This window comes from Anabrus simplex, chromosome 5, assembly GCF_040414725.1.
Source record: "Anabrus simplex isolate iqAnaSimp1 chromosome 5, ASM4041472v1, whole genome shotgun sequence".
Lineage (NCBI taxonomy): Eukaryota > Metazoa > Arthropoda > Insecta > Orthoptera > Tettigoniidae > Anabrus > Anabrus simplex.
The window spans coordinates 9724654-9749734 of NC_090269.1; the positions used below are offsets into that span (position 1 = coordinate 9724654).

Genomic DNA, 25081 nt, shown 5'->3' on the forward strand with positions numbered 1-25081 from the left:
GCACTTGCTCCCAGTTTTTAACCTCAAGCCTCCCAGAGGCACTTTTACAACACTTGAAAAGAGCTGACACGCTCTCAGTTTTCAAAGCCTATTCAAGGCAATATCAGACTTTACAATTACTTGCCATCAAGGCACAACTTACACAAATGAAACAGGGGTATCTCATACCCAACCTACTGGGCCTTAGCAGAAAACGAACAGATTAAGTAAATGGCCCGAAACACCAAGTTGAATGGAGGCGTAAACTTGCACTCCTAAATATGCATTCTTAAAAGCTAAAAGACACTAGGCCGATGAAACGGGGGCTATTCCCAAACTATGGAGGTGACTCGTATAAGAATAATTTAAAACATTATAGAAGGGAAGAAAACCAGTTACAAAACGTAGTCACCTCAAACCAATATGAAGGGAGCTTGAGAGGGTAAATCACTCTCTATCCCCGAATTACAGTTGCAGATTTTATGAAATTTTCACATTAGCCGGCAGAACTCACATTTTAGAGAAGAAGGTTACATATTAAGGTTTCGGACCTATCCCTCGGGTTAAACCGCGGAGCTAGCAAGAAAGAAAGAAGTTAAATGGCCATTACCTTGCTGAAGAACTGCTGCCTGATGAAAGAGGCACCTCCCGCCTCCTGCTTCACATACACACACTCAGATGTTGATCAAGTTGCCACAAGCCGTGAAAATCCGCAGTTTATAAACCCTCGAGGAAAGTTTGAGACCTTTCATGAATAATCAAGCCACACCCTCTTACTTTTATTGGCTAGCGTAAAGTTACACACCAAATCGAAGAAGAAGCCTGTGATAGCCCGAAAATTAATTACAGAAATTAGGGATTGGCTGAATTCAAAACTGGCGGAAAGAAAAGATCAATATTGCCAACCCAAAAATGAATGAACATAATTTAGTAAAGAACAAACTTATGAATACAAAATTTCTTGAAATAAAGTTCCTTCACTTCGCACCAGGGTGCATGATCCTAGTTTTTGTAGTGACATCTGTTGCAGAAAGTCCAAACTTCTTGATAAATGGTTAACAAAACACACAGAATTTCATACAGTACTGGAAACTTCACGATCACAAAATTAAGGTGGTGACATCTTCTGAGTAAAAGTTTAAGTAGGTCTAGTTTCAAGTTCAATGCTTCTCCTGTAGAGGAGATTTTATTGGTGCAAGGTTTAAATGTGCGGCGTAGAGGTGTACCTCCCGGTACAAACTTCATTATGCAATGCTTTTACATTTTAAACTTAAACAAAAAAGCAGATGATGAAGAAGAAAGCAAGTTTTATTTTATTTTGTGATTATTAAATGTGTCATACTTTACAGGACTTATTTTTTAATGGTGTCTGTTTATGGGGCCTAACTTTGAAGTCAACAACAACGCTCCTGTAGTTTTATGAAGAAACCTGCACTGGGAGGTACACCTGCTCTGTTCATTTAAATGAAGCACCTTGGAAAATGCCATCTTAAATCTAAATCTCACAACATCTAGTGCAAGAAGTTTGGACTTATCTCTACAGATGTCTCTACTAAAAAAAAACTCACGTTATGCATTCTAGTGTGAAGAGGAACTAATAAAATCCTAAAGTAATTTTTTATTTTAAGGTTTACTACACTGAGTAGATTATTCTTTGTTTTTGGTATGTTAAAGAACTACACTGAGTTGATTATTTTTTGTTTTTGGTATGTTAAAGATGTCAATACTTCGATCTCTTCCCGCCAACTTCAGATGTTGGCCAATAGAAAATTTTGTGTATTTATTTTTCAGCCAATTACATTTATCTTGTAACTATTTAATTATCCAAAAGATGTTGTGGGTGTGTCGGGCCTTAGCTCCGAGCTCTCTAGAATCTTCCTCTTGGGTATAAAAGCTGGCACATTTCCGACCAGGGGTCTTATTCATTGTTACGGTCTAGTGTGTGTGTTTACAAAGGAGGCGGGGTGCCTCATTCATCATCAAGCAGTCCAGCAGCTGAAGGTAATGGCAGTCCTATAGAAATGATAGTCTTTGAAAGCTAGCTCGAGTGGAAGGTTTCCAAACTTTACTAATATAACTGTAATTTTTTAAAATGTAACTTTCAAACTAGTCAGAAGAACTTAAGCAAAATTTGGGAATAGAGAGTGTAACACCCTATCAAGTTCCCTATCAACTTGGACTTTGAGGTGACTATGTCTTTGTAATCATTTTCGGTCTATACCTTTTGTAACTTAAATTTTCTCCATCCAGTCACTTCAGTAGTATAGGCTTAGCCTCTGTAACTTTGGGCCAGAAGCCCTAATAGGGTTTTAATATTTTAATTGCAAATTTCAAGGAGGGCAAGTGTCTGCCTCCACATCATTTTGATTTTTGGGCCATTAACTTTAACCTGTTGTTTTTTCCACAAAGGCCCGGTAGGTTGGGTATTCGATACCCCTGTGAAATTCTATTTCATTTAGTGTAAATACGTCAGACAGTTGAGCATCTAACACAGTAAATACTGTTGGAATTGTAAAATGTAGGTTGTGCCTTTGATAGGCCTCGACATTTGCTGAAAATGTAAATTTTATAGAGCAAAGACGCTCTGGGTGTTAATGTAAATGTTCAAGGATGCCTTTGGAAGACCGTAATGATGTAATGTTACGAGAATAGTCTCCTAGACTCCTAGATTATTTTGTGGAGCAAAAGGTGCTCTTAAAACATTGTATATTTTGAATACTCTGTCAAAGAAATCTGGAGCGCCGTTTTTTTTTTTTTGAAAGCAGCTGCAGCGCTCATTGGAGAATGTATAATTAGTGATCCTCAAGCTCAAGGTGGTTGTTATTCTATATTCTAAAACTGTTACCCTATCTTATGATCTTTTGTACCTGAATTTTGTAAAGTCTTACTTCTGAAAAAAGAAAAAGGGGGTAGAACTTTATTTGAAGAAATTTTGTATTCATTAGTTTGTTCCTTACTAAATTTTGTTCTTTCATTTGTGGGTTGGCAATATAAATCATTTCTTTCCGCCAGTTTTGAAGTTAGCCAATCAATAATTTCTGTCATTAATTTTCAGCCAATTGTGTCTTTCTTCTCCAATTTTGATGTGTTACTGTAAGCTACCCAATAAACGACTGTGGGTGTGTCTTAATTATTCATGAAAGGTCTCGAATCTTCCCCGAGAGTATAGAAACTGCTTATTTTCCTGGCTCTCCGCCACTTCAACTACATCTAGCTTAGTGTATGGAAGTATAGCAGGGGGCGGGTAGCGCCTCTTCCTTCGGGCAGCAGCTCTTCAACAAAGGTAATGGCCGTTTAACATATTTCTTGCTAGCTCAGCAGTTTAACCCTCGGGGAAGGTCCGAAATCTTTTCAATGTAACCTACCTGTCTAAAAATGTAACTTAGTGCCGGCTTATGTAAAATTTTCTTATTACTTTAACTGTAAATCGGGGATAGAGAGTGGTTTACCCTCTCGAGCTCCCCTTCATTTTTGATTTGAGGTGACTACGTTTTCATAACCGATTTTCTACTCTTAATGTATTAAAATTTTCTTATACGAGTCACCTTCCTAGTGTGAGAATAGCCCCTGTTTAATCAGCCTAGTGCCCCTTAGGTTTTAAAAGGTTTCATGTAGGAGTGCAAGCAACACCTCCATTCATCTTGGTATTTTGGGCCATTTAATTATTCTGTTCTTTTCTTTTAAGGCCCTGTAGGCTGGGTACGAGATACCCCTGTTTAATTCTTGTAAGTTGTGCCTTGATGGCAAGTGATTGTAAAGTATAGTATTGCCTTTAATAGGCTTGAAAGATTGAGAGCGGGTCAGCTCTTTCCGGTGTTATGAAAGGTGCCTCTAGGAGGCTTGACATTACTAGGTGGGAGCAAGTGCTCCATGTAATTAGGGGTTTTCTGCCCTTTGGTAATTTGTGGTTGTGAGCTGAGAGCTCAGGAATTATAAAACTTGGGGCTCATAGCCCAGATCTTGTAATGATCCCCTAAAACTTGTGCTTTTGTGCTCTGGTTTATAAATTATATCTTGTACCTGATTTTGGCTTGTAGTTGATTTGTTACTTGTTGAATTTTGAAAGTCTATATGAAAATTGTTAAGTTCTGAAAATATAACCTTTATTGAAACTTTAATTCATTTTTCAGCTTTGTACTTCGACCCATTCCAGCCCGCACCTTCTTTCACCTCTGCCTTCCACGGATAACTCCGTAACAATTATTATTATTATTATTATTATTATTATTATTATTATTATTATTACTTGTATGTATGGCTATGAAGTGTTACATCCAGTTATTATTTGTATTATTATTATTATTATTATTATTATTATTATTATTATTATTATTATTATTATTATTATTATTATACAATTGCGTTATGTGAGAGTTTATGTCATGAAAGTATTAGTATTATTTACATAGTCGAATTATCGTATTGTGTGTGAGGTTATGTCATGAAATGTGCTGTGCATAGACATTTATATCAGTTCAATTAATGTAAGAACCTGTATTATAATTTATTCTTACCTGTATATATAATTTGTAATCCATAATTGTGAAACACACTGTAACTTCCAGAATGGTAATAGGCACTAGAACGATTCAGAATATTCTGTTCATTGTAATCTGTGTATTGGGCACTCTAGAATTTTCATGACGGTAGTTTTTTTTTTGTAATGTATCTTTCTGGAAGCCTGGCCAGGATATATGTAAGAGACAATCTTGACGAAGAAGTTAGTTAGTTAGTTAGTTAGTAACTGTTATGTGAGTTATTGTTTGGTAGGAGTTTTATTGGTGAACAGGTGTTGTGGTTAGGCTGACATGCCGATGTAGGCAGTCGGTAATAATCTGTTTCAACTGTGGTTCAAGGTTGTAATTTCTATGTGCTGTGTTATTCAGTTGTTTTAAAATGGCGGCTGTGTTGATGTTCCCAGAGTGAAGTGATACTGTGAGTAAGGTTATGCATGTGTTCAATTTGTAAATACATGTAAATAAAATGATTGTACCAACTGACAGCATCTCGTGTGCGTCTTTGTGGAAACGTTACTTTTACACCCAAAACTGGGGTATTTTCATAGGTACTCAAAATGTTTTAAAAATTAAGAGTCATAAACTTCATTCGATATTAAAACAGTACTTTTTCAAAACTTGTATATCAATATGAATAAACCAAAAAATATTTGCAGACCAATTCGTACCGTAAATGTAGGACCAGGAGTTCATTAGCTGATTTTTGCTGGTGGTCTTAAACATTTGTCAGGTAGACTAATGTATAAGATCTTACCTGGAGATATTCAACTAATTACTTTATTGTAAGGAATATCCAATAATGCCACCATACACCTACAATGCAATTAGCTTGAAAGAGAGGGCAGTATTTAGCGGGAACGCACGATTCTACCAACATTAGTTATAAACAGTCTTAGAAATGATTGTGTTCAGATTAATTTGTATGCTATTGAATCTGTTTCTAACCAAGATGGACCTCTCATATACCTTCATACTTTGATTTTATTCTAACAAAAAGAAAAGAGACACGATAAGCTCTTCGGCTTTTACCGTGTAGGAAAACAAGGTGAAATTCTTTATGTTTCATAGAGAACTTTGCTCCACGTCTTCGGAAGAAAATCTCATCTGTTCACAAGCATGATTTCTCTAATAATGAAGTTTTGAATTTAAGAATGCTTTACCGTTGATCTATATTAAGCGGTACTCTCGTTCGTCACTAAATGGCTCACTGGTGCTAGCCTTCTGAGCTCCATTTAAGATGTACCTTGTTCCATCATATGTGCATGCAAATTAAACATCAAGGTCATCAGATGAATCAGGGACAAATGAGATAGAATAAATAAAAAGAAATAAAATGAAATATAAATAAAGTGGAATGAAAGACTGATAGGATAGAAGAATGGAACAGAGCTGAAGATGGAAAGAAAAGTGTGTTGGAGAAACAATAAGAAAAATGAGTGAGGGTCAGGTTTGAGGGGTGGGGTTTGGAGGAGGTACTACAACGAGGTTGAAGACTCGGAAGTGAAACGAATCGTACTCTCCTCATCACTAGAGGGTTCAATCCAGGCTATGTACTATGGGTCATACTTTCATAACCTGTATGCACCTGTTATGGTATTATTCTTATTTCTTTTCATTTCCGAGTCTTCAACCTTGTTGTAGTACGTCTTTCTCTTCCCCCGTGCCTGACTCACTCTCACTTTTCTCGTTTTTTCTGCAACACACTTCCTTCTATGGTCAGCTCTTTTCTATTCTTCTATCCTGTCAGTCTTTCATTGCACTTAATTTTCTTTTATTTATATTTATTTCTTCTACCACATTCATACCTGATTTGTCTCATGACCATGCTGTATGCTTCGCATGCACATACAATGGAACAAGAAACATCTCAATGGAAATGATCACAAGTATAAAGATTGGACTTTCCACCTAATCAATACTATTGTACTTAAAACATTTTACAGTGCAGTACCGTTTTTGGTCTTAAGCTAATAAATCTCAAATGGAGCTTGGAAAGCTAACGCTAGTGAACCATTGAGTGACAAACAAGAGTACCGCTTCCTATAGACCAACCGTAAAGCAATCTTCAATTCCAAACTTCATTATTAGAGAAGTCTTGCTTGTGAACAGACAAGATTTTCTTCTGAAGACATGGAGCAAAGATCTCTGTGAAATGTAATGAATTTTGCCTATTTTTCTGAGACGGCAAATGTCCAAAAGATAATAATCATGTCTACGAGGGGCGTTCAATAGATAATGCAACACATTTTATTTCTCAGCCAATTTCGGTTTTAAAAAATTGGATTTTTGTTTGGGACATCTTTGAATATTCCTACTTCATCTCGTAGAGTTTCATTACCGAGCTCGATAGCTGCAGTCGCTTAAGTGCGGTCAGTATCAAGTATTCGGGAGATAGTAAGTTCGAACCCCACTGTCGGCAGCCCTGAAAATGGTTTTCCGTGGTTTCCCATTTTCACACCAGGCAAATGCTTGGTTGTACCTTTATTAAGGCCACGGCCGCTTCCTTCCCACTCCTAGCCCTTTCCTATTCCATCGTTGCCACAAGACCTATCTCTGTCGGTGCGACGTAAAGCAAAAAAAAGTTTCATTAATTTACGATAGGTGGCAGCACTATAACTAGCCTTCAAACTGGTGTCTGTAATGGAGGTACGTACCAAACAAAGAGAAGTTATTGAGGTTTTTATGGCGGAAAACCAGGGCATCACAGATATTCATCGGCGCTTGCAGAATGTCTACGGAGACCTGGCAGTGAACAAAAGCAGGGTGAGATTTCTCCATGACAATGCAAGACCTCACACAAGTCTGCGCACTCAACAGGAGCTCACAAAACTTCAGTGGACTGTTTTTCCTCATCCACCCAACAATCCGGATCTTGCGCCTTCTGACTTCTATCTGTTTACTCCAATGAAGGATGCAGTCCACGGGAAGCACCACGCGGATGATGGGGAAGTTATCGATGCAGCAAGACGTTGGCTCTGATATCAACCAGTCGAGTGGTACCATGCAGGCATACAGACCCTCACATTTTGGTGGCGTAAGGCTGTAGCACTGAACGGAGATTATGTTGAAAAATAGGGTATTGTAGCAAAAGGATTGGGGAATAACGTGGTGTATTTCAATCCTCAATAAAACCAACCTGCTTTTAGAAAAAAAATGGATTGCATTTATATATTGAACTCCCTTAGTACATTCATAGGCCGTGAAAGTATCAATCTAAAGAAAAAGAACAGTCTCTTGATTACCTATCATTAGGATCTCCTCTGATTGCAGCTCGAAGACTATTGATAGCCTCCTGGTGATTGCCCTGCTCAATATAATGCAATCCTAGTCTTAACCAAGCCCATTTTGCTGCGATGGGACCGTACTTCTGGGTCACATAACTCAGGAGCTGCACATTTAATTCCTGTAATGAAATAACAATTTTAGAATACTACACTCTTTAGAATGTAAAATCCAAAATTAATTTAGCAAGGAAGACAATGTCATACCGTGTGTTTCTGGATTCTGTATATATCACTAAGTCCAGCACCTGCCTCTTCATCACGAGCATTTAACTGGAAAGCCTTCTGATAGCAACGGCGAGCTTTGTCCAGATCCTGACCAATATGTCTATAATAATGCCCCAAATACACAAAACATGTGTAGCAGTTGGGGTCCAGTTTCGTAGCCTGAAAAGTAAACAACATACTCCTTTTTAAAAAAACAGTTCAAGAAATTACAAGCAAATTGGAAGCATTAGAATTGGGAAAATGCAGCAAAATACAATTATCCGCTAGTCTAATAAACAAAATCTGAAACTCAATGGAAATGAATATAAAGCTTCCAAAGTCCTTTAGTAAATACAAAGATAATCAAATTGTCAACGACTGCTTTAATAACTGACTCGGGTCATCTGAGAAACCTCACTTTTTTTCTAGTGGTTTAACATCACTCTAGCTCATGGAAGGTTTTTGGTGATGCAAAGATGGGCTAGGATTGGGAAGGAAGTGGCTGTCGCCTTAGTTAAGATACAAGATACATTTGCCTGCTGTGAAAATGGGAAATTATGGAAAACCATCTTCAGGACCAGTAGGGCTCCTGAATGCAAGCTCACAGATACGTGACCGAAGCGTAGCTAACTCGCTTGTTTAGATCCCCTCAATGGTCCTAAGACGTAACTTTTGAGAAAAACAAAACTATCTACAAACCATCACACAAGAAAGAGAATTGTACCAAAATGTAAAATCTATACTTTATAATGAACCAGTCATGGTCACTGTTACAAGACATTTAAACAGATCTGTACCCTGGACGTTGCTCTATACTGACTATGTGTTTTTGGCCTCTGAGGATAAGACTGAGCTACAACTACAAGACCAAGCATGGACCAACCGCCTCGCAGAATTTGGACTATGGCTCAACATTAAGGAAACTGAATATTTAACAGATTTAAATGATCTGAATACGATTCAAATTAATGGCGCTGACCTTCCAAAGACAATGCCATTTAAATACCTTGGCTTGACAATTACAGTAGATAGAACCCTCAATTCTCAAATATCAACTACATGAGTAGCACATGGCTGAAGTGGTGCTCCATGTCCAATGTAATAAGAAGATTCCAGACCGGCTAAAGTCTGAAGTTTATCGATCTGTGGTGCGCCCAATTGCTCTGTACAGTGCAGAATGCTGGCCTTCCACTAAGGAGATAAGAACAGTGGCGTGATGGAAATTAAGATGCTCCAATGGACATCAGGCTTCAGAATTCACAGCCATGTCAGCAACAATTAAGTTTGCAAGTGATAAGGAGCGACATCTGTCACTGAAAAGAGGAGGGAAAGCCGACTTCGCCGATATGGGTATGTACTTCGAGCTGCTGAAACAACAGTTGCAAAGAATGGATTGACATTGCTGACATGGGGAAAAAGCCAGTAAGATGACCAAGACAGCATTGCTTGACACTATACAGGAAGATCTAAAAATTACACGCCTTCATCCTGACATGCCACATGATCCTGCAAAGTGGTGACAGAGAACCAAAAAAAGCAGACCCTGCTGGTATTTGTATATGGTTCAAATGCTGAAGAAGTCATGTTTCTCAGTATTCTGCTGTGCCTTGTTTTGAATGTTTTATTAAACACTGACTATTGCCAAGCTATACAGATAAACAGGTCTGTTATCTGAGGCTGCATGTTATTTGACATCAGGTTCACAGGTACAGTACCAGTATGTCTGAAATAAGTAATGAACGCCTTTAACAATTTAGAAAAGAGTTCCTTTCTTTGCAGCTTCAAGTTTCTCTCTTTGATTTCTCCAGTAATGAGCCCTGTTTGGTTACGCCGAGTACTCTCAGCTTGCAGCCCACCCACTATCCTCTTCGATGAATTCCAAAACGTCTAGCTTAAAGTCCACAGTGAAACTCTTTTGTGAAATCATTTTACAAGTAACAGTGACAAATACAGCAAAACAGAGAAACATTCTAATCACAAGTTGCTTTATTAGTAAGAATAAAGCTGGTAGAAGCTGCAACTGTGTCATGGTCAAATTTCCATCCCCTCCCTGCTAACAACATTCTTCTGCAAACAACTGAAAGGGAGTAATTTGTCCTTTGCCAACAGCAAATCGTATGTACAGTAACAACAAAATTCTGAAGAAATGGTTTTCTTTGAATTACAACCTGTCCAATAAGTATGAGGGACATTCAATATATAATGCAACACATTTTATTTATCAGTGAATTTCAGTTTTTAAAAAATGGAATTTTGTTTGGGACATCTTTGAATATTCCTGCTTTGTCTCATAGAATTTTATTATTTCTGGTACGTGGCAGCGCTATAACTAGCCTTCAAAATGGTGTCTGTAAGTGTGTACCAAACAGAGAGCAGTTATTGAGTTTCTTTTGGCAGAAAACCAGGGCATCACAGATATTCATTAGCGCTTGCAGAATATCTACGGAGACCTGGCAGTGGACAAAAGCACGGTGAGTCGTGTTTCATCATCACATCACCGACAGAAGCTCACAAAACCTTCAGTGGACTGTTCTTCCTCATCCACACCTACAGCTCGGATCTTGTGCCTTCTGACTTCCAAATGTTTGGCCCAATGAAGGATGCACTCCATGGGAAGCACTACGTGGATGATGGGGAAGTTATCCATGAACCATGACGTTGGCTCCGACATCACTAGTCGAATGTTACCATGCAGGCATACAGGCCCTCGTATTACGGTGGTGTAAGGCCGTACCATTGAACAGAAATTATATTGAAAAGTAGGGTGTTGTAGCAAAAGGATTGGGGAATAATATGGTGTATTTGAATCCTCAATAAAACCAACCTGCTTTTAGAAAAAGAATGCGTTGCATTATATATTGAACTCTCTTCATAAGCTCAAGAGCCTAACATTCACACACATATTTATTTTTCTAATATTTGCCCTCAAAACTTGGTCTTATTTTTTAGTAAATACAGTATATATAAAATAAAAATACAGTAAATTATAGGAGGGTAATTTTAAAATGCCATATGAAGAAGTTCCATATTTCAATATTAAAATATTTTGAATTTGTGATTATTACAGTATTACTTTAAAAAGGAAAGGAACAATATTCAGATTATTTCACGCAAGGTAGTATGAAAATTCCCTTGTAATATCTCCTCACAGAAATCTCTCTGTATCAAAATGTACTTAAGAAGTCTCGAACACAAATCAAAACTTGCTTAAAGCATTTCCATAAAGTATTAGAGCTAGCTAGTTACGATTTGCTCAGTCATCCAGCAAGATTCATGCATTTAAACTATGGTATGTAATTATTAACATCATTAGATTCCTTTCAGTTCAATCTTTCACCAAAATAAGAGAATGCTATCATTCCAACTTACGTACTTTCAAAAACACTGGAAGACTCTCATCCCGTCTCCCCTGTTCCCAGAGCAATTTACCAAGTTCCAACCACAACTCTGAGTCAAGAGGCTCTTTCGACACAGCGTATTCTAGCTGTTCCTCTGCTTCAGACAGGCAGCCTTCCTTCTTGAACTTCAGTGCAGCCAAGAGCATAGCTGTAGCGTGATGTTGCTCACTGTCTTCAACTACAGAGATGCATTTTCCAGCTTCCTCTAGGCGATCAGATGCTATGTAAGCACGAGCTAGACAGGCTATTACATCCATATTGCCATGGTACACAGCCAGGAACTACAACAAAATTATTAATTTAGCACTCAGCAACTAATACATTCATTTTAAGCATTTAAATTTTTACAAATTACATTTTATTACCTCCTTGCCCTTCTCAATAGCATCTTCCAACTTTTTAGGGTCCTTCTGATGGGAAAGAGACTTAATAAGGATAAGCTTTAACATCATCACCAGGAATGGATCCTCTGAAGAAGTTTTGGTAAGCAGCTTCAGTCCTTCTATGGCACAACATTCTGCATCCACGTAACAGTGGGTGTGTATATAACACTGACAAAGTAGAGCCCATATGTGACAAGAGTTCGGCATCACTCCAAGAACTGAGATTTAAAACACACTACTTTAGAATGAGCAAGTCAAATAAGAAAAAACACAAAAGACAAAATGAAGGACAGATAAAGAATATGTGAATGAATGCATGCTAAAAAACAGGCTAATCATTACATTTCTGAGAATTGAGTTAGATGCTGCTACCTGCTGTTAATGATATAAACTACATTTACTGAAGCGAGCTACCATCAGGGAATTACCTATAAGTAATACCAGGCTTGGAAGTTCTTGGGGTATCTAAATCATCCTGACAGAATTGCAAAATCAGGCTGATTGTTACTAAAAAGTTTGTATATGATGGTGCCACACTCTCTGCAGGATAGCAAACACTACGGAATTAGGTAGTCCATGATACATGTCCATTCTAGTACGATGTTAATTCAAAATTAAATAAAAACTGAAAACATTATTTTCATTTTAATAATGCATTGCCTTAGAAGAGTATTCAATTTAGTAAATTAATGTAAAATACGAAGTGTTATATGGACATTTATTGTTTCTTAGTGGCCATATTGTCTGTTTTCAAACAAAGTGAAGATGGCTTTTGCTTCTGAAGTTGATGATAATTTATGTGAACATAATCGGGAGTTTTACCAGTGAAGTTAAAGAAAGCAAGAAAAGAGTGTCAGAAACTGGTAAAGGGAAAAACAGAAAAGGAAAAGGGTTAGTGGTGATTCTTACATTATGTACAGAGGAAAACCTAGGGAAAAGAAAAGCTTGGGTGAATAATAAATACTATCACTAAAAAATGGTGTGTTGTGTTTTCATATCTTGGCCCAGTATTTTGTGTTCCATTCACCTCCCTAGCTGAGTGTGTTTACTCATGCTCTACGAGAGAACTGAGGAACTGCGACGTTCTGAGATCCAAGGTTTGAATCCCGGTGCTGACAGCAGCTATCATTAGTGTGGTTTTACTGCACTCCTTCCAGGCGAATGCCGGGACAGTACCTTATTTCAAATACTCCAGTACCTACCCCATGACGGCGACCAACTATCATTTGAGGAACCTTTCTTCAGTGGACTGGATTATGATTAAGTGGCTGCACCTGAACATAATTTGTCCCTCCCCCCTGTTGTGACTGTCAATAAAACGGTTCAAGTTGCATGACAATGTTAAAAATAAAGCTACTTCTTTCAGATGAAAACAAAAAATATGTTAATTTTATCCACCAAAAATTTATTTTTTCCATCAGTGAGAAAATATTTTTCTCTAATTTAAAAAAATGACGGTTAGCCCATTTTTGCATGCATCCATTCATGTGTCCTATCATAAAAGTAGAATACTGATAGATCTAAGCAAGGGTCACAGAAAATTCCACACAACCCCATACTAAGTGAACCCATTCAGGGTTAACCTTCTACAATAAAAATTATTTTTTCAATCCTCATGCAAAAGTCAGAGTATCATGTATCAGCATGCATCATATCTGGTGACTAACACTCCTTGGTTTGAGCTTTCAGACAATATATAGTCAAACCTCTCTTCTGTGGACACCGTAGGTTCCGTACGAGACATGTCTGCTAAACCAAGGTTGCAAAAATTAATCGAACACTTCAACGGCAAAGAACATCCACCATTAATATAAGCACACACACCTTTGTTTTGATTATTCTAAATAATCTCTAACTAAATATTTGCTAGGAGATATTACAGACTTTACATTCATTACAGCTTCAGGAAGTAATCATTCAGTTGGGTGTACAAATTAAGCAGATTTTTCTTCACTGCGATATTCTCAAAAAGGGAATAAACACCCAGCGTGATACACACATTTTTTACTAAATTAATCTCAACTTTAAGATCATTTAAGGTTTCTCACGCTTTTTTTATTGTAACATTGGCCCACTCACTCAGTTTCTTTGCTCGAACAAATTTGAACCACTCATATGACCTGACTCGTAAACCTGCAAAAACTGACTCGTACTTTATTTTCATTCTTTGATTCCTATTTTCCTCCCACTCACTTAAATGGTAATTTTTATTTTTCACAATTGAGTTTTCCTAAGGTTTAATTTCCAGAGAGTTTTTCTAACTGAAAGTCCTTTCGCAATAATTTTTTCTTTTCTCGAGATCTAAACATGCCCGTCCCTCCTACTCATGTTTACTGGATGACTGAAATGATATGGCATTTCTACCTCAGCAATCAGTACACGAAAATCTCTTCCTTGTCAAGTTTAACTGAACTACCTGACCTCGAATTTACCCGCAACAATCTGAGTTACGAATGGAATGATGCAAGATATGCTGGAAAATCCCTTGGTAACTTGTGAGTAAACAATCACTGGCAGCATGTTTGGGCAACTAGAATTCTCAGAATGTATAGAACACAAGGTGACCTAACGAAAGGTTTGGAAAAGAGCCCTATACAGAACAGTTAACTTCACGACTATTTCAGTATTCACATGTCCGTTTTTCTTTCTGTTTTCCTTGGACATGAAATAGTACAAACCTTCAAAAGTAATTCCCATAGGTCTGCAGAATAACTTTAAGACCACGTGTCCTGGAACGTGTAAAGTGTGCGCTTAAGACAAGTGGATGAGACTAATGGTGATGCCCAGTGTCTGGAAATTAAGGTGTCCGCTTAAATGAGGCTTATTTAACACGTCCTATATAAAATAAAATCGGTTCTATGGAAAAATGTCTATATAGGGAGGTGTCCGCTGAATAAAGGTGTCCATTAGGGCAGGTTCGACTATACTTCACTACTTGCAAACCATCCACTTCATGATCCGTATCAATAGATCAATCAATCAAGCAGAGAAATTATTCCACCTAATCGATACTTTTTAAATTGCCTTTGGCAAATTTAATTTACAAGTAGTACATGTTTCATTTAGATTGATCAAACATTATCAGCTACACATTTTGGTTTAGATAGAAATTCATAAAAGTACAGACACATACAATTCCCAGCATTTGCCTGGTGTGAAAATGTGAAACCACAGAAAACCATCTTCAGGCCTTTAAAGATAAAAATAGCGCACTGTGCATATATGTTTTCATTTGTTTCCGGTATTGTGCTTTTTACTGCATTTTATTCTCTTCACAATTTTTTTTCACGTCAACTGTTCCAAAAATTCTACAGGATCATAATTACTTATTCAATTATATTGAATTATATTATATGTATCTATATATACTTACATTCCCGCAACCGAAGCAAACACTGGATCATTAAGCTATTCTTCATTTTACGTTGGCGTTTGAAACCACAGTGCCTGATGTTGAATATACTGCGCTGATCACCGAGAGCTGGCAAGTTACTTCAATTGATCTACTCATCTTCAGCTTCAGTACGATTATGGATCTTCATATGTGTTCGATTGTGTTATGACTTTGTGCCTGACAGTGTATACAAGCTAGCTCATTTAACCGTTCTCCACTTTTCATAAACATTATAAGACTTTGCCTAACACTGCGTGTGCCATACTGCCGTTCAGAAAATTACGCACTGTTTCTTTTAAGTGACTTACATTTTACTTCTTCTGAATTTTACAGTGTCTACCCCCGTCATTTTTAGATCGCCTCTTCTACTGATCCGGTGTGAACGTGATCTTTTATTTTCTTTTTCCTATGCATTGCTTTTTATGTTTTAATCGGCTGATGATGACCTGGACTAGGGTCGAAACCGGTACCACTTCTACTTATTATTAAATAAGAATGTAATCACTGTATTTCTTATTCTTTTGTATTGAATAGGTTGAACCTCTTTATTTATTATTTCAATTTTAACTGTTATCTTCAGGCCTGCCAACAGTGAAGTTCGAATCCACTATCTTCCGGATGCAAGCTCACAGCTGCGCGCCTCTAACCGCACGGCCAACTCGCCCGGTCACTGGCAGTTTAAACATAGTAATACAATAATATTTATATTAGTACTTACCTTCTTTCAACAGCAGCCGTGAAAATTCGATCTTTCAAAATAAACGAGGCACAAACTGTCACTCATCAGTGCTCAGTATGTATGTTGGGTATTCAGCCCGAAGGCTGGTTTGATCCTCCACAGCTCTGCCAAAAGCTGTCAGAGATAGCCCAGGCATAACTGAAGAGGCATACTAGGGAAATGAGGTGTGAGGTAGTTTCCCGTTGCTTTCCTCAGTGAGCCAGAAGTTGCTGTTACATATCAGTCTGCCAAGCTCACTGAAATGCACACATCAACCGACCCTATGAGCGAGATTTTCACACCATTCATAAGTGTGAAAGGCTGCATAAGGAATGGTATTACTAGCATTTCTCATACCTCGGTCACTTTCACATTGTCAAAGCCAAGAATGAGACAGATACAGGTCAATGTATTCTTGCCCATACCCGAAGACATAGTGCAGTGTAAACACTCATCTCGCCAGCAAATGCTCAGTAGTTATTGTTATTCACATACGTTGTATATCATGAGAAAATAATTGTACTATAGGCCTACTGTACATGTTACTTGTAATTAACCATTTTGTTTTTATTCGTTTTTTATTAAGAGAAGTAAAAATGAAAAAGGGTGTAGTGGACCACAGGATGTAGAAGTTCCCTGTTGCTTTCTCCTAGCAACCTTTAATGCATCGTTTCATTTCTCTGTTGTCTCCTGATGAAGAAAGGCAAGGTTCCTTTCAAAACAAGTAGTGTGTGTTTACAATTAATTACATGGCATAAGCCCAAAATATACCTCATGAATAGTTACACGGGCCGTGAAAGTCTAAATGATAATAGTAAATTAATTTTCTTTGTGCTATTTGCCTTACACACACATAGATAGGTCTTATGGCGGCAAGGAGATAGTGCAGGGTGAGGATTAGGAAGTAAGCAACCATAGTCTTAATCACGGTAGAGTCCCAGCATTTGCCTGGTTTTAAAATTGGAAACCACGAAAAACCATCTTTAGGGCTGCCGACAGTGGGGTTTGAACCTACCATCTCCTGCATATAAGCTTAGAGCTATGTGACCAAAACTTTCAACTTCATTAACTCTACCCATGACTGCATCTGCTTCAAAATATATATCTACTGCTCGGGATCGATCAATCATTACTGATCTGCACTTAGGGCAGTCGCCCAGGTGGCAGATTCCCTATCTGTTGTTTTCCTAGCTTTTTCTTAAATGATTGTAAAGAAATTGGAAATTTATTGAACATCTCCCTTGGTAAGTTATTCCAATCCCTAACTCCCCTTCCGACAAATTAATATTTGCCCCAATTGTCCTCTTAAATTTCAACTATATCTTCATACTGTGATCTTTCCTACTATTAAAGACACCTCTCAAACTTACTCGTCTACTGATGTCATTCCACGCCATCTCTCCACTGACAGCTTAGAACATACCACTTAGTCGAGCAGCTCGTCTCCTTTCTCCCAAGTCTTCCCAACCCAAACTTTGCAACATATTTGTAACACTACTCTTTTGTCGAAAATCACCCAGGAGTCATCATAACAGATTTTGTCTTTTTTTATTTTAGAAAACCGCAGGTAGATGTTTGCTCAAAATGGTTCAAGTCTTGATTACACAGTTTTTCTAAATTCTTGTCATCCATCAAGAATTTAAACTGAGTTCTTATTTTAGTCACACATTTCTAGTTCTGCAATGATTGGTTTAAAATTGAGAGAAACTGATCACGAGTTTGGAAAGGACTGTAAAATATCAGCAGTCTCCCACCTAAATTAAAAGTGCTGGCAGGTATGGTAAGTTACTCGAGCAGAGGTGCTCAGCTGGGCTGGCGTGACATAGATGCAGGCAGTTTACGTAGTAAGCATATGTCACAGTGAAGCGAGAGAGCATTGACGTTTGATTACAATTACGAAGCTCACCTCCACTTCTCAGCCAAGTGCTTCTCTTTAGGAGTGCATTCTTTTTCTAGGGTAAGTGAGTAAGTTTTACACTTCCACTTTTGATAATAGAAGCATTTACCAAATTTTTACTAACTTTAAAAAAACACAACATTAAAATAGCATTTAGAACCTCCCACACCAACTCCAAACTCATTTTCAATCCACACAATGTCAACAATAACAATAATAACATCAATAATAGACATTTGAACTCCAGTGTTCTCAAATTAGAATGCCAATCCTGTAATTCCAGCTATGTAGGTCAAACAGGCCACAATTTTGTCATAAGATACCCCGAACATCGTAACGCTCTCAAATATAGTTGTTTTTCAGTTATGAGTGAACATCATAAAGCATCCAGCCATAAATACACATCAATAGATAAAGAACTTAAGATCGTGCATTATGAGCAAAAAGGCACCTTGCTCACTATTATCGAGAGCATCCACATCGATTTAGATCAATTTATGAACCCCTCTCACAATTTAAATGAAATCAATGGAAAAAAGAACATTCAACTTGAAACATTCATTCCATATATTTGTCAGAACTTCTATAATAAAAACAAATAAAAAGAAACCCCACCTCCATCTCTCCAACTCGCCACCACTCCCATTCCCCTCACCCCACCAGCCCTGCACCCTCCCTTCTCCCATCCTCGCAAAAACAGCCGAGCCAACAATAGACACGATCGCAAGAACGGGACCATTAACTCTGAAGAGGCCAGGCTGTTTCGAGAGTATAACCACCCATTAAGTACCGTTAAGTTTAAAGTTTCTCCAGACTCATTTTACACTTTTTACTTATCAGCCCAAGTTTCTCACAGAACCTCATTTTTTCCATTACAGATTGGAACTTCATTGACAGTTTCCACTATGGTCACAGACAGTTTACCATGTACCTGTTATCTCCTCTAACACAGCTTCTCAATTTCGTCGCTGCCCTCCCGACCATTTAAAATAAGGCGAACACACCTAGCCAACATTGGAAACAATCATCAAGAATGGGACCACTAAACTGAGAAGAAATTGAGAATGCTGCTATTCTAAAATTTAAATTCATCGGCGTTTTTCCATCATGTTGTCACATACATTTCACCTGGCACACTGTCTCCTCTCAAACTTGGATTCTCAAGCTTTATCGCTCCCCTCCTAGCCATTCATGGTGATGGTAACTCTACAAAGACAGACAGTCAGTTCTGAATTTTCAACACAGTGATTCTGTCCTGTTTGAATTGTATCAAATTGCAAAATTTTTAGACTAAGAGGTCCGTAACCTTAGTATAAGCACTTATTGTTCGTTTCCGTCTGTATCATTTGTTTTAATTTCTTTTCTTCTTAGGTTTAACACACTTTTTAGATTCAATTATGTATAATATTGACCCTTTTTTCACTGAATTTGTTAAAATGAGTTATTTATTGCTCCATCTAATGATGGAAATGCTGTACACTGTATTGTTTTTTATTTCTGTCATGTCCTCAGGTATTCCCGCAGAAGTTTACCTCGATTTCCTTGAGCACACCAAAATCAACAACAAATTCGATAATATCCTCTTCTGGGCCAGGTATGTTGATGATGTTCTAGCAATTATAAATGAAAAATCAACTGGCGCTCCCACCACCCTTCAAGGGCTAAACAGTATCGACTCCCACATCAAATTCACTTTGGAATCAGAAATAGATCACAAGATCAACTTTCTAGATCTAACCATCATAAGACATCCAGATTCCTTAACCTATAAAATTTATAGAGAGCCCACCCAATCCGCAGTTACTATTCCTCAAGATTCAACTCACCCCCAACCTCACAAAAGAGCAACATATAATAGCCTAGTTCATCGGGCACTCAACACACCCATGGCCAAGAAAGATCTGTCCACTGAATTGAATACTATTCACAGTATAGCAAAATTCAAAGGCTTCGGTAGCCACTTCACAGAAAGTATAATCAATAAACATAAATTTCGTCCTAAAACAACACTTAAGAAAGAACTACCTAATACAAATCCTTTTCCACTTTCACTTTTAATAACGAAATTCAGAAAATCACTAATATTTTCGAGAGAAAAGGCATAAAAATAGCATTCAAAACCAATAATAACAGTACACACATTCTACATAATACGTCACACATCAACAAGGTCAACAGGTACGCTAAATCAGGTGTTTACAGGCTCAAATGTAACTCGTGCACTAATAATTTGTATGTAGGGCAAACTGGAAGAAGTTTTAATATAAGATATTCTGAAAACATCAATGCAGTCAAATATAATAAATTTTCAGCTATCGGCCAACATATGGTCATAAATTCACAAATACTGAACAAGACATGGTCATTCTCAAAATAGCTATCAAGGGCCAATCAAGAATTTTTATATACATCTGGACCAGTATTTTAATGCTAACTATAACCTTAACAAAATAACGGAAAAGTCCAATATCTTATTTGATTTATTCATTCAGGAAAAACAATTTAGCGGATCAAAATCTTTCTTTAAGTTAATTAAAGGTCCTTCGCAGATACAATCACCATCATTTCCCCACCCTTCGGCCCCTCCTTAAGCCACTTCCCAACTCTTCACTCCTCCCTTCACACACCACCCGCCCTCCTTCTATCACCAGCTTTCCTCTCCTATTCCTTGCCATTTCCTTTACTCCAGTTGCACACTACTGGTCAAGGCGTTCAGTGTGCGCAAAGTGAGTACTCACTCTTTTTCTTTGTTATTTGACATTCTTTTCTTGTAAAAAATCTTGCGTTAATTCTAATTTTTTCATCATCAGGTTCTATTGGTTCCAACTTGGATTGGGAATTCTCCCCTTATCACAGGAAGAATCCATCATTTTATAAGAAATCGCACGGTTTTGCCTACATTTATTTTCTGTATCAGAAATATTGGACTTTAAGCAAGACAGACACTCTCTGCGCCAATGTTCAACACGCAAACATTCAATTTTCTACCTGAAGATGCACTTGAAATATAGAATTCAATAGAAGCATCTGGACTTCGTATTCAGAACGGCATTTTATATTTTTGATGTGAAATTTTAATCATCAATGTGCAAAACCGTTGCGATACTATTCTCACAGTCTAATTGCAACATATGTACACCAAATTTTAAAATTTTTTATTGATCAGTACAAAGTAATTTTATCTATCAACATTTCATCCACTCCACCATTTTATATGTATATTACCGCACCACACACACAGTTCACTCTTCTAATTTTTTATTTTTATTCCACAATGTAATTTGGTCTTAGGACTTTGGCAAATCAAAAGTGTATCTTATTTAGGCTGATGATGACCCATATAGGGTCAAAACTAGTTCCTTGATAACATTTTGTAATGTATTTATAGACACTGCAATTATTGTACTGTAGGTGGAATAAACTTCGTAAAATTATATGCACATGTCTCTTTTGTTTTTCATTTGTTCCTTCATTGTGTTTTTAGCACATTTTTAGCTTGTACTATGTAAATAACTTTAACCCCCCTTATTTCACTGAAGATGACTCAAACAAGTCAAAACATGTTTGAATTTTATTACCCCATCTAATGATGGAATTATGTATGTATTGAATAGGATACATTAAGTTTTTCCTTTGTAAAGTGAAAACCATCAATACGGAATAATTCTAATATCTTGTAATTAAAAAAAGGAATACAATTACATAATGCAACAATGACTTTGCACAATGTTGTAGTGTTGTGTGACTTTCCCTGTTCACTGAATTTCTGAAAATATAGTATTTAAAATTTAACAGGCGTCCAATGATAATAGCTAGCCTCTAACTGGCAAGAGGGAGTTTCACCACGAGTGAGGACTGTAACTACCACTATTTATTGAAATACTGAACAGATAAACGTTGACTCAAATAAGTGTAAATAACAAGGATAATGGGCGCCACCTGCAAAACAATTGCAGGAATATCTAATTATGTAGAGCAACGAGCCACTCCCTCATCAGGCTGACGAGGCTCCAGACTTGCTTTGTAACCTTACCTGTTGCTATATAACCCCTGAAATTAAATTTGGGTAACATGCCAGGTTCAGCCTCACTCCACTGACAAAAGACTCACTTAAAGTTTGATTCTATGACTTTACTCCCAGAATAAGAACTAATATGTGACAAACACCAACAAAAATAAACACTTATGCAACCCACTTAGTGCTTGCTGTTTACATAGAGCTAATATACACAATACTACCCAACAAAATCATCTCTTCACGAGATTTATTCGTTTGCCGTCTACAAAGGCAAATTACACATCATTAAAATCATCACTAAAAATCGAACATCGAATAAGAACTAATATGTGACAAACACCAACAAAATCAACACTAATGCAACCCACTTAGTGCTGGCCGTTTACATAGAGCTAATCTACACAATACTACCCAACAAAATCATCTCTTCACTAGATTTACTCGTTTGCCGTCTACAAAGGCAAATTACACATCATTAAAATCATCACTAAAAATCGAACATCATTATACTTTTAACATACCTCCAGGTAAGAGCCCCACTGCACTCCACTGTTACTGTGAATCTTAATCTGGTAGAGAAAAGTACGACAACTATTTCTCCACACATGGATGCAACCTTCTTTACTAACAGCATCCCTAACCTTATTTACACTTCTTCGTCGTCTTGAATTCTTTACAATTGCTGGCTGGACAGAAAGCGTTACATGTCCGGAGGCAAGCAAACAGCAAAATTCTCCACCAACTGAAGCTGCATACTCGGGTGACAAGTTCCAAACAAACACTTTCTTTTACAGAAAGTCCACTGCAAAGCCGGTAAGTCGTTGAGATTATACCACGATCACTCCGTAACAGATACTCACGTACAATAGCAGATCGTATAGCAAACTGCGCAAATACGTCGCTCCCGCAGACCAGTACAAATGAGAAACACACAGTATCAGCATCAGAGTCAGAAACACAATGAGAATCAGAATCAGAATGACTCGCCGCACACGCGTACCCACTTATATGTGCTTGCTACACGTGGTAATCGCGTCCTGAAAAGTTTAGTGGTAGCAACGCTCACACCGGCACTTCTTCCCGCGTCACTCTGTCAACACAAACCTCGCTCAAAACAAAGCCCTCGCATTGGCTATCGAGTATATGATGTGACATAGACCGTCCACTCATGTATGTCCACATTGATTCACTCCAATTCTTCAACCGATACAACCTGCCGTACCCCGTGTTTTCAAGCCACCTGTTGCAACACATCCAACTGACTTCAACCGTCCTTCCCGATATAGTCGCAGTTTTCCCAGTTGCACAATCCTTACGGCTAGGCCATATTTACAGACTCTTACCCAAACGGAAATTTATACAAAATATAATGATGAACATATGCAATATTCCCTAACTATACATTCTTCTTATAATATTACGTTTTTACATGGTAAATAAACAAAATTACATGATTTTAACCTAACAAACTATATACGAAAATTTCCTAACCTAAAAACTCGGGGATCGTACATACGTACGGTTACAGGACATAGATATTTACTATCCAAGATTAAAGTACAACATAAATGTATCTAAGTAATAATAATAATAACTTAAATGTTTCCACCCCTTCAATACAACATATTCACAAATCTACAAAATTATACGGTACTAGTTTCGACCCATCTAGGGGCCACAAATGATCTTTGCTCCAATACGGCTGATGATGACCCCTAGATGGGTCGAAACTAGTACCGTATAATTTTGTAGATTTGTGAATATGTTGTATTGAAGGGGTGGAAACATTTAAGTTATTATTATTATTACTTATATATTGTTCAATACGGACCAAAAACATGAAATTCATAACCATCAATAAATGTATCTACCAGATAGATGTACAGTATGCCTTCAAATAAATAACCTCATTGATTTTATTCCCGGTAAGCATGACTCGATTGTTGGTGAGTTTATCAGATAATTTAAACTCAAACAACCTAACTCCGCATTATATTAGAACTGTTTCTAAAGCACCTCTTAAAATGTAATAGAGGAAACTGTAATTCATTACATACATTATAACAATATTTGAGGTTGTAGGCCTAGCTCTTTATTGTATCCGGTCAAAATACATGAACTGCAGCGAACATAAATAACTTATTTCTTACAACAAAAATTGAAAATGACGTGGATTTCTGCCCTCTTCATTTCATTATTTTCTGCCTCCATTTCAAACTCAGATATCACTGCAGTGATCAAGAGTGACTGGGAGAACTTTGCCCAACCTTCATGGCCTGAGACGTAGCCATGTCCTCACTGTCGTTGAATAGCATACACTGTGCTCATTGCCTGCCAGCCTGCGTGAGCACCTCTACTAGAGGGACGGAGACTACCATTTCCTTGAACATCAAGAAAGAAATCATTTTCACTATTCCCCCTCCCCTTTCCTTAATTTCTGTCATAATTTATCGCAAATAACTTTCCACTGTTGTTTTCAAAAACTTTGGTTAGTCTCTTTACACCTCTTTTCATGAATATTACTTAAATACACAGCATTTTTATGTTTGGGCTCTTTGTATTGTGTTCTAATAGAAGAAGCAATTACGTGCTCTTACCTTGTTTTAATATCTCACATGACTCTGTATAGGAAGCATTCAGGTATAATTCTGCTCCCTTAGCAAGTAAAACCATACTTGAATTTGAACTCAGTGTAGTAAGTTTATCATAATACTCTTTAATATCATTCTTCACCATCTTAGCAGCTTCATCATTGATCACTATCAGCTCACTGTAAGCCCTACATATCCACTCCAATGGATACTCCATATCAGGGTATAATGAATGCATTTTTCTCGCTGCATCCAGTAAGTCTATGTATTTTTTTCGCTTATGGAGTAGTTTCAGATAAATTTTATAGTATTCCACAATATCCTCAAAGGTTACATCATTTATAACTTTGGACAAGGCTGATTCAAGCTGCAACAAAATGAATTTTATATTATTAGTGCTGAAAGAAATCAAAATCATTCAAATTTAGAAAATGAAGCTATGTGCACAAAAATGGTCTAACCCACACTTTCTTGGAACTGAGAAAATTAAGGTTTTGCGTTTATAAAAAAAAAAAAAAAAAAAAGTATTTATGCAGTATCTGTCTTCTATTGGGGTAAGAGTATGCAACTTGAAGTATTTTATTAACTAGATTCAAGAGCACAACAATGAAAATAATAATACTGTATTAACACAACAATCAATCAATTTTGCGATGGACAGTTTGTGTATGACAGAAACAACAGTATAGTACACAAAG

General features: G+C 37.3%; 1 protein-coding gene across 2 annotated transcripts in view; it reads right to left on the bottom strand.

Annotated features, from left to right (window-relative positions):
- LOC136873665 (tetratricopeptide repeat protein 37) overlaps positions 1–25081 on the bottom strand; it is a 311142-nt gene that overhangs the window by 175273 nt on the left and 110788 nt on the right. For both annotated transcript variants that reach the window (XM_067146760.2, XM_068228003.1), the window contains 5 exons: positions 24390–24750; positions 11748–11983; positions 11358–11663; positions 7985–8164; positions 7739–7899 (listed from right to left, as the gene is read on the bottom strand). In XM_067146760.2, coding sequence (XP_067002861.1) covers positions 7739–7899; positions 7985–8164; positions 11358–11663; positions 11748–11983; positions 24390–24750 — 1244 coding nt within the window. The remainder of the gene's footprint in view (positions 1–7738; positions 7900–7984; positions 8165–11357; positions 11664–11747; positions 11984–24389; positions 24751–25081) is intronic.